The sequence below is a fragment of the Miniopterus natalensis genome, chromosome 2, assembly GCF_054644295.1.
Source record: "Miniopterus natalensis isolate mMinNat1 chromosome 2, mMinNat1.hap1, whole genome shotgun sequence".
Taxonomy (NCBI): domain Eukaryota; kingdom Metazoa; phylum Chordata; class Mammalia; order Chiroptera; family Miniopteridae; genus Miniopterus; species Miniopterus natalensis.
The window spans coordinates 127,078,437-127,092,682 of NC_142082.1; the positions used below are offsets into that span (position 1 = coordinate 127,078,437).

The 14,246-nt window shown below is 35.9% G+C and overlaps 1 protein-coding gene across 1 annotated transcript in view; it reads left to right on the forward strand.

Annotated features, from left to right (window-relative positions):
• Window positions 1–14,246, forward strand: part of PTPRR (protein tyrosine phosphatase receptor type R) — a 222,690-nt gene that overhangs the window by 164,854 nt on the left and 43,590 nt on the right. The window contains exon 7 of the mRNA XM_016198918.2: window positions 13,926–14,112. Coding sequence (XP_016054404.2) covers window positions 13,926–14,112 — 187 coding nt within the window. The remainder of the gene's footprint in view (window positions 1–13,925; window positions 14,113–14,246) is intronic.

Genomic DNA, 14,246 nt, shown 5'->3' on the forward strand with positions numbered 1-14,246 from the left:
GAAAACCTTATTTTAACTATTGGCACCTGTCTTCCATAATTTATATTTAAACACCTACCTTTGCCCTCGGCATCACTGATAACATGATTGTGTATTTACGTTGGCAAGAATGTGATTATAGTGATAAAGTCAAGTGCCACTCTCCTCATTTATCGCTAACACAACTCTTCAGGTAATGGAGGTCTTCCTTCCACCTGAGAAGCAATGCTACTTTAAATACAATCCATGACCCCAGAGTAACCCAAGCAAAGCCATTGACTCCTCACTGGCCAAAGGAAGCAACTCCCTACTCTGAAATTCCAAGGTGAAAGGCCAACGACTTAAAGGGCCGCAGTCATCCTGGTTCCATTCCTAACACATTCCAACTGACCAGCACTCAGGACTGCATTGCTGGGTGGTGCACTTTTAAATGAACACTGAACAAACACAGTAATGCATACTTAAATAAATTGCTGCTCTTAGATAAACATTTGGGGAAACTCTGGAGATGGTAGATTGTCATAATTTTGACTGAGAGTTCATTTTAGGTAAAGGTAGACTTTGATGTGCCCTGGTTAATCACTTAAGACACCTGCTTCTTGCATTAAAAGACTGAGAAGTATTTCTAGAAGCATTCAGATGGATATTAAATTTAATTACTTTTTTAAAACATCTAATTTGTTTCATAAAGGTAAAAACTTTCCTTTTGAAAATTTAATTTTATAAATGTTCATCTCCAATGATTAAAAACAAGTTCAAAGATATAGTATAAAGAGATGGGCTCTTTAAATAAATAACCTGTACTTCTATAACTTCCTAGACATGACTATTCCATAACAGGCTCAAAATATTCAAGTCATATACACAGGTTTCTTTCTTCAGAGCCTATAAAGTCCTCAAAATCAGAGGACTTTATAGACTATATTTTGTTAACCCTGACACCCACAATACCCCTCCCTAGGGCCTAGCATGGTTTGCAGAAAATAGTGGGCACTCAGTAAATGTTTGTTGTTGAACTAAGTTCATCACAGCTTTGCGGTTAAGAATAAAATCTCAGGATTCACACTACCTGTATTCACATACCTTACTTTATGAGTTTTGATGAGTTACTTAACAGCCTTTGTTTCCCCATATATAAATTGGGGAAAATCATAATACCTCCTTCAAAAATTGTAAGAATTTAATGAAATAATACAAATAAACCACTTTTTGCAAGTTTAGCTGAATTAATGTTAGCTGCCATCATCATCAACAATTTTAGCACTTATTGCTTGCACTAATTATATTACAACATTGCATTATTAGAGCAGTATTAGCCACATTGCCACCTTGGGATGATGGGGATCCTGGGGCCAGCTGATTATTGCTCTGGAGTTGAATGAAAAACTAAGCCACGACTCCTGCTTGATTCTGGTTAGAGGGAGGACAGTGAGTGAAAATCAGTACTTTCTCTTTTCCTGCAACCTCCCCCACCTTTTACCCAGAGTGGGCAGAAATGAGGAAATTTGCATTCTGACTGCAAACATATAACAAGCAGAGGTTCCAAATAAGCTCTGGGGGAAGAGAAGGTACCCTTCTTAGATTCTGGCGCACTTGTGTGCGCATGCATGCCTGTGCGCGCACGTGTGTGTGTAAAAGAGAGATTAATTAGTTTAATATCTGTCTGAAAAAGAATGAAAAATATACGTCGAATATAAAAGCAGTGCAGGGCATCACAACAACCCAGAAATGTATTAAGAAAATTTGTTAGCACGGTTACATTTACAGTACTAGGAAATTTGCTGCCTATTGCTTGATACAGATAAATGGAATCTTTAGCTGTGTGATAAAATGGTTCCGTATTTTCATTCATGAAGCCCATGATGGGAATTTACTCTTACTAATATATATTGTTCTTCTTTTATATCACCTTATTCTCTAAAATGTCTATTATGTTATGCAAACCCATGTTGACTACAAAATTTTCCATAGATGGCACACCTACTAGAAATAAGCAGAGCTGCCACTGTCCATGGGTCTGTACATATATTCATTCCAGTGAATCTTTATACCTCCTGCCATTTAAAAACAGCCTCTCTGGGCCCTGGCTGGTGTGGCCCATACACCAAGAGGTTGCTGGTTCAATTCGCAGTTAGGGCGCACGTGATTCCCAGTCAGGGCACATGCCTGGGTTGCGGGTTCCGTGCAGGAGGAAGCCGATCGATGTTTTCCTCTCTCTCCTTCTCCCTTCCTCTCACTCTAAAATCAATAAAACCATTTTAAAAATAAAATTTAAAAAAACCAAACCAGTCTCTTGGAAATGTGTTCAGTGATTCTGGCCCATTCTCTTTCTTTCTCTCTTTCATTTGTTTGTTCTTTCTATCAACAAAAATTTTAATAGGTAGAATTTTTTCATTAAAATGATGCTATGATAAAATTATAACAAAGACTGACTGTAAGATGTTGACAATTTACTACTCTCTAATTTCAGAATATTTTTATTACTCCAAAAGAAATTTCATACCTGTTAGCATTTACTCCCCAATTCCTTACTCGCAACCTCTGGCAACTTCCCATCTACTTTCTGTCTCTGCAGATTTGCCTATTCTGGACATTTTATATAAAAGGAAGCATAAAATATGCGGCCTTTTGTGTCTGTTTTCTTTTACTTAACATTATGTCTTCAAGATTTATTCACGTTGTCGCATGAATGTTGTGTCAGTACCTCATTCTTTTTTGTGGCTGAATAATATTCATTGTTTGGATATATCACATTTTATATAGGAATTCAGTTGATGGACATTTCTATTTTTTCACTTTTGGCTATTATGAATAATGTTGCTATACACATTCAGGTCAAGTTTATGTATGAACAAGTGTGTGTATTTCTCTTGGATATATACCAAGGGGAGGAACTGCTGGTCATGTGCTAACTATAGCTTTAACTTTTTTGCCAAACTGTTTTTCCAAAGTGGCTACACCGTTTTACATTCCCAACAGCAACGTAGGCAGGCTCCAGTTTTTCCACATCCTCACAGACACTTGCCATTGTCTATCTTTTTTATTATTGGCATACTAGTGAGTGTGAAGTGTTATCTTCTTTTGGTTTTGATTTCATGATGCCTAATGTCTTTTTTTAAAAATTTTTTAAAGTTATTGGGATGACATTGGTTAGTAAAATTTTACAGGTTTTAAGTGTACAATTATATACTATATCATCTGTATATTGCTTTGTTAGTTCACCACCCAAAGTCAAGTCTCCTTTCATCACCACATATTTGACTCCCCCTTTACCTTCTTCTACCTCCCCCCAGCCCCTTCCCCTCTGGTAACCACTATATTGTATGTGTCAATGAGTTTTGTTTGTCTTATTTGTTCATTTGTTGCTTTCAGTTTTCTATCCCACATATAAATAGAATCATATGGTTCTTGACTTTTTCCACCTGACTTATTTTGCTTATGATATATATTCTCAAGATCCACCTGCATTGTCACAAATGGCAGTATTTCATATTTTCTTATGACTGAGTAGTATTACATTGTATATATATGTACCACATCTTCTTATCCAGTCAGCTGTTGAGGGACACTTCAGTTGTTAAACATCTTTTCTTATTTACCTCCGGATTCTCAATTATAATCCATTGATCTATAGGTATATTCTTATGCTAATGCCACACTGCTTTGGTTAGTGTGGCTTTGTAGTAAGTTTTGAAATCAGGAATTGTGAATCCTCCACCTTTATTCTTTTTCAAGATGATTTTGGCCATTCCGGGTTTCCTGCATTTCCATATGATTTTTAAGATAGATTCAAATTCTGCAAAAAACAAAACAAAACAAAACAGCGGGGATTTTGACAGGGATTGTGTTGACTCTGCAAATCAATTTCAGGAGTATTACCATCTTAATAATATTAAGTCTTCAATATATAAACATAGTATGTCCTTCCATTTATTTAGGTCCTCTTTAATTTTTTTTAACAATGTTTTGTAGTTCTCAGTGTACAAGTCTTGCACTTTTTCGCAAAGTTTATTCCTAAGTATTTTATTCTCTGATGATATTGTAAATGGAATTGTTTTTCTTAATTTCACTTTCAGATTATTTATTGCTAATATTTAGAAATACAATTGATTTCGTATATTGATTTTGTATCATGCAACCTTGTGGAACTCAAATATGACTTTTCATTTTTTTGTGGATTCCTTAGGGTTTTTTATATATGAGATCATGGCATCTGCAAATAGAGAGTCCTGTGCAGATTGCAGAATTCAGCTTTAACAACTTAGACTGCACAAGCAGATGATGTAAAAAAGAAAACTAAAGAAGCTGAGAAGTTGTATATTTTCTGACAATTCATATTTTAGCTGAGTTCTATGGATAATTGTAATCACATGTAATTTTGGTCTTGAAAGTAAATAAATATTTGACTTAGTTGTAATGTTCAGTGCTAAAAGGGTCTTTTGGTAATTGATTGTTCAAAGAGACAGGAAGTTATTACATTGTGTTACTTAGAAAATATTTTGTGTGTATAGCAACGAAATTCAAAGAAAGATTTCTCGTTTCAGAAAGAATGGTTTATTCATTGAGACTTACTAATATTTCTTCAACATCATCTTGTTCTTAACTAATTATATGAACTTGGAAAAACTAAACTTTGGGACTAAAATTAGAACTACCATCATTTTGTTCTTTTGTTAAAAGGGATACAGCCTCCTCACCATGAGTGACAGTCAAAACAATACCAAATGCCAAAAAAGAGTAAAAATTAATCGTACTTGGTTATAAGACAAAGCACTACTTTTTTTTTTCTTTTGTAGAACAAAATTACCAGGGCTCTTTAGGGCGTTAATGATCAGACTTCATTGATATTTAAATAAGACTCAAACTTAAATATCAACTGTCACATTTTTTGCACCTGGTTAAGCTTGGCCTCTCCATTCTAAATATTCAAACTCCTGTCTAACATGACCCCCCACTTCCTCTATTTTCAGAAGGATTAGAAAAGTCATCAGAATACAGTAATTGCACACAGCATTACCCTAACCAGTTCATTTGCAACCATTTATTCATGCAAACAAAAAGAGTTGCTTTCCATGTGTTAAGGACTGGGTTCAAAGGGAAGATTAAAGTCAAAGCCTTTGCCCTCAAGGAGTTCACATTTTAGGGTAAGTCATTTGTAGTGAATACGGTATATTGGACACATTGAAAAAGCTGCTAAGAGGTTTCAGAGGAAAGAAACCCTAGCATTTGGGGAATCAGGAATGAAAAAGTAGGGGCAAGCTCATTTCAGGCATAGAAAGCAGAGCTGTGGGTTGACTGGCCCGGCTGGGGCACAGATCTGGGTAAGGCCAGGATAGGAGATGAGGCTGGAGAAACACACGGAATGGATGAGAAAGCATCTTACGTCCAAGGACAGCTATTTGTTTTACTATTGTATCTACCTCACTCTGGTGAAATCTGGAAGAAAGCATGTTGGACTAAGAAACTTTAAGTTAAGAAACCTTCCTAGGGAGCTACTGCAAGAACAAGAGATGAAGAGGGTCCTAGCTAAGTCCGTGTCAGCCTCAAGAATTGCCCTCATGCCTCTTCTATACTCCACATGGCCACTAACTTCTCCAAAGTCAGAGATTTGGGGTTAGTCTTGAAAGCTCCTTGACCTAGAAATAATCATGGAAATGCACAAACATTTAGTTACAAGGTTATTCATTTGCAGTCTTGTCTATAAATGGTGAAAAACTGAAAACAACTTAGTGTCCAAAAATAAGGTATTGTTTAAATAAAGTATGGTACATCCATACAATGAAATAGTATAGTATTTGAAAATGGTGTTTACATAAGCAGTGTTTGAAGACATCAAAAGACATTCATGGCATATTTAGTTAAATAAAAATCAAGTCACAGAAGCATATGTGGAGTAAAAATCTAGATTTTGTCATACATACATATACACATATAGACTTGAAGGACATACATGCACAATGTTATTAGCAGTTATTCTAGGTGTTGATATAATGGGATATTTTTCTTTCTTTTTGTTATCTATATTTATAGGTTGTTTTTTTATAGTGAATATATTATTTTTGAACCTGAAAAAAAGTTATTAATTTTCAGGATATGAAGTTAGAATTTTAAGGGCTTGAGGAGGTATGAAAAATGGTTCCAACTTAGATGACCCTTGACTTGCCATGCATAGCACGCTACTGACTCTTCACTAACCACCTTTCCCAACCTTGCCTTCTTCAAATATTTATCTGTGAATATGCCATGTGGCTCCCACAGAGCAAGCCTCGTATGCATAGAGTGAAGTAAGAATTACCATGTGATCATTATTAATTATTTTCATCATTCAGATATGTATATTATATGTCAGATACTAGGCTGGAAATGTTTCCATCTTTGTGCTTCTTTAACTTTTATAATGTAAATCAACCCTGTGAGTTTAATGATTATGCCCAGTTGCAGAATAAGGAGTGTGAGGCTGAAGGAGCTTAAGTGAAGCATTGATTTAAACTCGGATTCCAAGGTCAATGCTTAAAGAACAATGTAACAATCTCAATTTATGGGGTTTTTTAATAATTGTTTTTATTTTTATTTTTTAAAATAATAAAAAGTAGTAAATTTGATTGTTTTATACATACATAAAAGGTCAGGTATCATTATATGAATTCAAAAATTGTTTATGTAATCACTCAAAAGGAGAACAAAAGTCCACCTAATGATGTAGGTGCTTTCAAGTAGGGAAATCAATCATTTCCCCCACCAAAAATGTTTTCTACCTTTCAAAATTTTCTTTCTACTTTAGAGTGAAATTCATTCATCATCTTCCTGGGCCTGGGCCTGGGCCTGGTACCTTTTGCACTTACTATATTTCTTCCCAACAGGATTTCCTTTGGGAAATTTTACTATGGATGGTCACAGTACCGATTCATTTCTTTCAGCTTCTAGAAATTAGTAACACGGCATTTATGTCACATTTAACTTTCTAAGAGCTTTGAATTTAAGTCACAATTTAACTCTCCTAGCACTCCATATATATATATATATATATATTTTCTTTTTTTAATTTCACCCTCTCATTTGTCAAGTAATCCAGGAACGGGGTTAGTACTATATAGAATTTATTTGAAGATAAAGAGCTGAAGAGAAACAAAAAACTATTCATTAAGGGTGATTCATTAAACTCCAGCACCCTTGGAGTTTAAAAGTGATAGAATCTGGAGTTTCAAAGAACTGTGGAGGGCAGTCCATTTACCACTGTTTTCTCCCTTGTTACTTAAATGAGTAAGAACTGTTTTTTCCTTTTTATTTTTATTTATTAAATATGTCTTTTTCTACTTCAGAGAGAGAAAGGGAGAAGGAGAGAGAGAAACATCAATGATGAGAGAGTCACTGATCGGCTGTGCCTCCTGCGCGCCCCCGACTGGGAATGGAGCCCACAACCCGGGCATGTGCCCTGACCGGGAATCGAACCACGATCTCCTGGGTCACAAGTCGATGCTCAACCACTGAGCCACCTCAGCTGGGCTCTTTTTTCTGTTTAATTAGAAGTCTCCAAAAAACTAAATTTGTGGACAAATTGAGCAAAATTAAATAAGAAAAGTCAAGTTGGGGCTGAGGTTAAGCTCACCTTCTGATCAAGCCAAAGTTACCAGTTCGTGACCATCATTGTTACAACACACCGGGAGGCGGGTTAGACCAAAGGCCTTAGACTCACAACACTTCAGATCTGGATGTCAATATTAAACTTCTGACTTCTCACCGTGGAGGATTAGATGTGTGCACTAACAAAGACAGCTCTGAATAAATTATGTCTATTTTTTACAAAACAAAACAAAAAAAGATAAATTCTTCTAACAACCTTCTGATGCATACTTTTCTGTTCCGCTTTTAAGTACTTCAAGATAAGCAGCTGCCACCATTTCCCACTGAAGCTTAATTTCATAATCCAATAGTTTCAGAAATACATCTTCCTGGCCTGCAGGCAAAATGATCATTTGTTTCATTTTATTTTCTCACTCCCATTTCCATTCCTTATTGGGCACGAAGCGACGTGCCAGGCCTGAGGTCTTACTGTCCTCGGTGGCCAAGGTACTGCTTCAGGACCAGCCAGATCTGAGAAGGAGAGGGGCTCACGGCCACCTGCCGGGAAGGCCAGGCCTTCTGCTTAAACCCAGCTTCCAACACCCAGCACAGAGCCCAACTACCAGGGAAACAGATGCCTAGTTTCGAGTTATTCCAGCACTCAGATGTAGTGTGCTCGTATTTTTAGCTGTTTTGTTCTTCCCACCTCTTGGTCATTGGGGCAGCGATGCAGAATCAAACAATTTCAGCAGAGAGCTGTTTATATTCTCCTGCCGAAATTGATGTGTGACCCTGGCCCATAATATTTATACTTGCTTTCCTTTTACTTAATTGTAATTAACATGCTGTTTATTGCATTCCTTTTACCTTTCCTTAAGAATTTGCTTTTTCCTTCAATTGTTTGCACTGATATCTTTTGAATTTCCTCCCTCTTATTTATTTTTTGGCATAAATAATAATTGGTGCTACAGTGAGAGCTTGATAAAGCTTTTTATTATGTTTCCTTTTGTCCAACAGCAATCACGAGGCATAAAAAAAATTCTAAACAGTTTGTCCAGAGTTACACAACAGAAAAGAAGCAAAGTTTAATAGGAGTTTGGTTCTTAGTTTCCCACATTCTGTTTTTATTAAAGGTTCAGGTCTCCTAATATTTCTGTTGCTTTCTTTCCTCTAAATCCTTTCCATTTTTTTCCTGTATCTTAAATTGAATTTTCTCTTAAATTCTTATATTTCTTTTATTTTTAAAATGTCTTTTTGATTCTGCCTTCACTTCTTACCATTTTGGTTTATGGATGCTGTGGAACCAAATCACAGTCTCTTAGCTCAGTAAAGTGTTATTTTCTCCTCCAAATCATTAGTCAGTGATGCTAGTTAAAAACTTAATATTCCCACATATACAAAGATCATTATTTTTCTAGGTTTGTTCAGTATATTGTGTTAGAATTATTTACAATTTATTTTGGGGGGAAAAACCTAGGTGATTCTCACCTTTACCATACTGCAAAGTACATTACAAAAAGATTAAAGGATTAACTTTTAAAGATCTTAAATTCCAGGAGAACATAAGTGATATTAGAAACCACATAAGAAAAGATAAATATGTTTAACTGAATATAAATATAACTTTTAAAAAATACTTAGTATTTTAATGCAACAATAAACTGTATATTTGTAATAGATATGTTTGAGAAGTAGTTAATATCTTACATAGAATAGTAATCAATAATAAACACATTAATGTTATAACATAAACATTAAGAGCATGATGGTTTTCAAAGAAGAAGATTGATAAATAAAAAAGTCATATGAAAATATATTTCTCTCTAACCAAAGAAAAAAAATTAAAACAATAAACCATTACCGCCTATAAAATAGCAAAATTTAGTCATTTTAGCCCTGGCTGGGTAGCTCAGTTGGTTAGAGCATAGTCCCAATATGCCAAGGTTGTAGGTTCCATCTCCAATCGGGGCACATACAAGATTCAACCAGTGAATGCATGAGTAAGTAGAAAAACTAATCAATGTTTCTCTCCTTTCCTCTCTCTCTAAGACCAATCAATCAATAAAAAAAAAATTTTAAGTCAGTTTAAATGCCAGTGAAGTTTATGTGACTGATTTTAATTCCTTTTTAGAAACTTATAAATTATACAAATTTTCTACAATAAACATGATTTTATAATGAAAAAAATAACACTTTAATATATATATGGATGTGTATTTAATCTTTTTTCTCCAAGCACAAGACATGACGACTAAGAACTTTCCAAATTTTTAAGTTGACTTTACTGACACAATTTCTTATTCTACCGTATTTCAATAAATCTAAATATTGTTTGCTCCTTGAAAATAAGAATTAACAAAAGCAGAGATGTTTTCCAAGGTAATGACATCCTATGGCAATATTTCACAGCCAGGATAGGAAAGTACTTACCATGACAAGGGCTGTTTCGTGGAAAATGTTCTCTGTAAGGTCAACAACCTGTGCAAGTTTAACTTCATAATTGAACTTTGAGACATTGTCTGAGGTGTTAAGGTGAAGTGCTCTGGAATTGTTTAGGGTTCAGAGGAAATGGATTTGCCATAATAAAGGGAAATTTTAAGATAAATAGGTAATCAAGAAGGATGCTTTTTTTTTTTAGTGACACGTGTAGATTCTATCCATTGATTTCCAAATGTTAACATTAATCTCAGTGTAAACAATTTTCAAGTTTTTATGAAGAGCTCACAAAATAGATCCTTTAGAGAAGCAGAAAGTAAGAGTTATGTAGGAGTTTATTCATTATTTAATGAATAAATTTAATCACAGGCATAGCTTTTTATAAGCTGTTTACTTACATTATCTGGTTAACCCTTGTAATAACCCTCCAAAGTAAGTACACTTAATTATTTGTTTTACAAAAGAGGAGGAGCCCTGCCGGAGTCGCTCAGTTGGTTGAGCATCACCCTGTGCACCAAAAGGTTGCCAGTTTGATTCCGGGCACATAGCTGGGTTTCAGGTTCGATCCCCAGTTAGGGCTAGTACTGAGGGCAACCCATCAATGTTTCTCTCTCACATCTCTCACTCTCTCTCCCTTCCTGTCTCTAAGCATGTCCTCGGGTGAAGATTAAAAAAAAAAAAAAAAAAGGAGGAAATTGGGATGCAGCAAGGCAAATGAGCCTGACCAGAGGTCCACCACAGGGACATGGGAGAGGCAGGATTTGGGCCCAGACAAATATGACTGTAAAGATTGAATTTTTACCCCTGACTCCTGGATTGCCCCCACATTATACCTTAGTAATCTTGACCTTCTTCCCAACAATTGGCTTCAGCTCCACAGAGGGAACTGTATAGTCTAACATAATCTGACCACCCTGCCCTTGCTTTGGGGTGACAAAGCAGACAGAACTGGGATTTTACATTCTGAGTGGGACTGAACCTTTGCTCCACCATTGTATTCCTAAGTGAGTTATTCCTTCACCTGTGAAATGGGTGGAAGTTCTACCTCCGAGAGCTGCTGTGACAATTGAGATACCATATGTGAGAGATACCATATGTGAAAGCGTTTAGAACAGGTGCTTGGCAAATAATGGGTGTTTAATAAATATTAGTTTCCTTTCTTCTCTTGCCAGACAAAAGTCATCCTTCCTTTAGTGAGTTAGTTGGCATGAAAATGCTCTCATGGTTCTCAGTTTATCACAGAATCCTTAGAAAACTTACTCACTAGGTCCAATAGACTTTAGGCAAGGGATCTCAGAGGCTTCTAGTCCCAGGTTTGGGCTGGGTATACTGTGGGAAGCCAAAACAGACGTTGAGATAACCTGATGTTCTACATTCTCTCTTTTCTGGATTTGAGTAGATTTTTTCTAATCTTACAGTTTCTGTGATTCTTGCTTCTCTCTCATCTCTCCTATACAACCATGTCCCCCATTTCCAAAACCGGCTTATATGTCATTTCTCAAAGTTGTCTTATCATTTCCTGTTCCCACACTTTTCTTCCTGCCAGGCGTTCTCTCTGAAATAACCTTCAACCAAAAATATACCCATTAAACTTTTACTTTCCTGGCCCAGCTTAAATGTCTCCTCCTTCATGATTGTGTACTGGGCATTCTGAATGGACAAGACCTCAGTTTCTACTAAACCGCTGAGGCACTGGGTGTTATTTAGTTGTCAGGTTGCAGACACTTATGTCTTTTGCACCTTAAAATTGACTGAATAGAATAATGGTTTAAAATGGTGTGTGATTAGCAATCCCTTAAGCAGCCTCTCCCAGCTCCTTACTAAAATACCTTTGAAACCAGCAAAAACCGAATTTCTCACAAATACACTAAAAACTAAGGCCAGTAGACAATCTATTATCAGAAGCACGAAGGAATTTCTGCCAATTTAAAGGCCAGAAGAAGTGGATTGATAAACTTTAAAAACTGGTTTTCCACTATAAATAGATTAAAATTTTCAGCCTGAAAGCAGAAACACTCTTTGCTCCTCTTCAACTATTTACCTTTTACCCAAAAATACAGGAGCCCTGTCACTTACCATCAACACACACACAAACAAAACAAGTGGAAGGGGGCAAACATCCCTCTAACAGATAGGTGATATTTTATGGGTAACCAGAATGTTGTTGAATAATCCCTAATGCAGTGATTCAAAGGAGTTAAAAATAGTAACTAGAAACAGTTTTTCAAGAACATGCCACAAAAAAACAAGTATGTCAATGTGAATTTTTAAAATGTTGATTAAAATTTACAGTGAAGATATAATTATGAATCTCTTCAAGAAATACAATATCCAAAATATATAAAGTAAAAACTAATAGAAATATAAGGAAAAATAACAAACAACTATTGTGAAAGACTCACATATACATCTCGGGCTTTGACAAATCCAGTAGGAAAAAAGTAAGTGCAAACACTAAAATAACCATCAAGTAAATGCAGCAATTAAAACTACAACTACAAACCATTTAGAAATTAACCAAAATGACAATATCACACATCAAATTATAGAATGATCAAAGCTGCAACCAGAGGCAGATTCATAGGAGGAAGGAACTGATAGGCTTTTCTTTAATGCATCTTTTGTTGTATATTTTAATAATTTCCCATTGCTTAAAATTAAACTCTAGCCTCTTGGATATTTTCTGATGTAGTACTCCATAATAAGCATGTAAAATATCATTCACAGGAAATAATATGCTGGAACTAGTATCTACTCTTACTGTATTTACTCCCATTTCTTTTGTCCTGTGTTGCCCTGCTCTCCATTTCTGTTGGACATCAACCACTTGGCACAATATTTAATCACCTGACATATACCTAAGGCCTCTTTAAATTTAACAATTCTTATGAACACAATCTCTGACCTTGGCCCTCAGCCTTGCACATGCTGTTTAATAGTTACTCCGTGGTTCCACACAGCTAATGTTTCCAGTAAGAGGCACTCATACCTTCTATCCAAGCAAAAAGGTCTTGATAAACTGGAAGAGCCCTACCTCACCACAACAAAAAGAAGGTAATTACAAAGGAAAGAAATAATGTAACTCAGAATAAGGATCTGTGATCTCTTTGGTCCCTTGGGAGTTGATTACAAAATTAAATACCTGAACACATGGGCAAACACAGGCAAATATACATTCACCTATACATACATACATACATGCATACATGGAGGATGCAAATGCTATCTTTTAGGGATTCACTCAGAAGTTATAAAAAATATACATTTTTAAACCTTTAAATTCTATTTCAATGGCAATAATTTGAACTAAAATACAGGGATTGGTTTTTTCCCCCTCAGAGTTTCCTATGTCCAGTAAAATCATAACTACAGAATATTTATGTCAAAAATATTAGATGGTTGCCTGACTGGCATGGCTCAGTGGTTGAGCAGAGACCTATGAACCAAGAGGTCATAGTTCAATTCCCAGTCAGGGCACATGCCCAGGTTGCGGACTCAATCCCCAGCAAAGGTTGTGCAGGAAGCAGCCGATAAATGATTCTCTCTCATCATTGATGTTTCTATCTCTCTCTCTCTCTCTCTGAAATCAATAAACATATTTTAAAAAATATTAGATGGTTATATTATTTATAAGCTGGACTCTCAGGCATACATCTAACTAACGTTGGCTTGTGTCATATCTGATTCCTTGATTCAAATGTGATGTTTACTTTTCCTAAAATTTTCACTTAATATGACAGAGTTATTCCCAACAATAAAATTGTCAGTTCCTTGTAAAGAAACTGCGGATAGTTGCTATACTCAACTATGCTACCATAAGAGAAAAAGGCATGTGGTCCTTATTTCTATAAAACTGCTTGTGAATTGTGTATATGTATAGAAAGACAATTTTGTGCAATCAAAACAGTTCATGTGGTGTTTAAACTTAATAACATTCTTCTCCAATGTAGACGAGGGTCCAACGTATCTCTTACATTGGACATGAGTAGCCTGGGGAGTGTGGAACCCTTTGTGGCTGTACCAACACCACGGGAGAAGGTAGCAATGGAGTATCTGCAGTCAGCCAGCCGAATTCTCACGAGGTCACAGCTGAGGGACGTCGTGGCAAGTTCACATTTACTCCAAAGTGAATTCATGGTGAGCCTGTTAGTATTCACCCTTCATTGAGCATTTTGATAAACTAGGCACTAGAGGCACATACTCAAATGGCACAACCCTCCACTAAGCAGTAAAAATGGTTACAGTTCAGACGTTAAGTGAAGGGGTTTGAA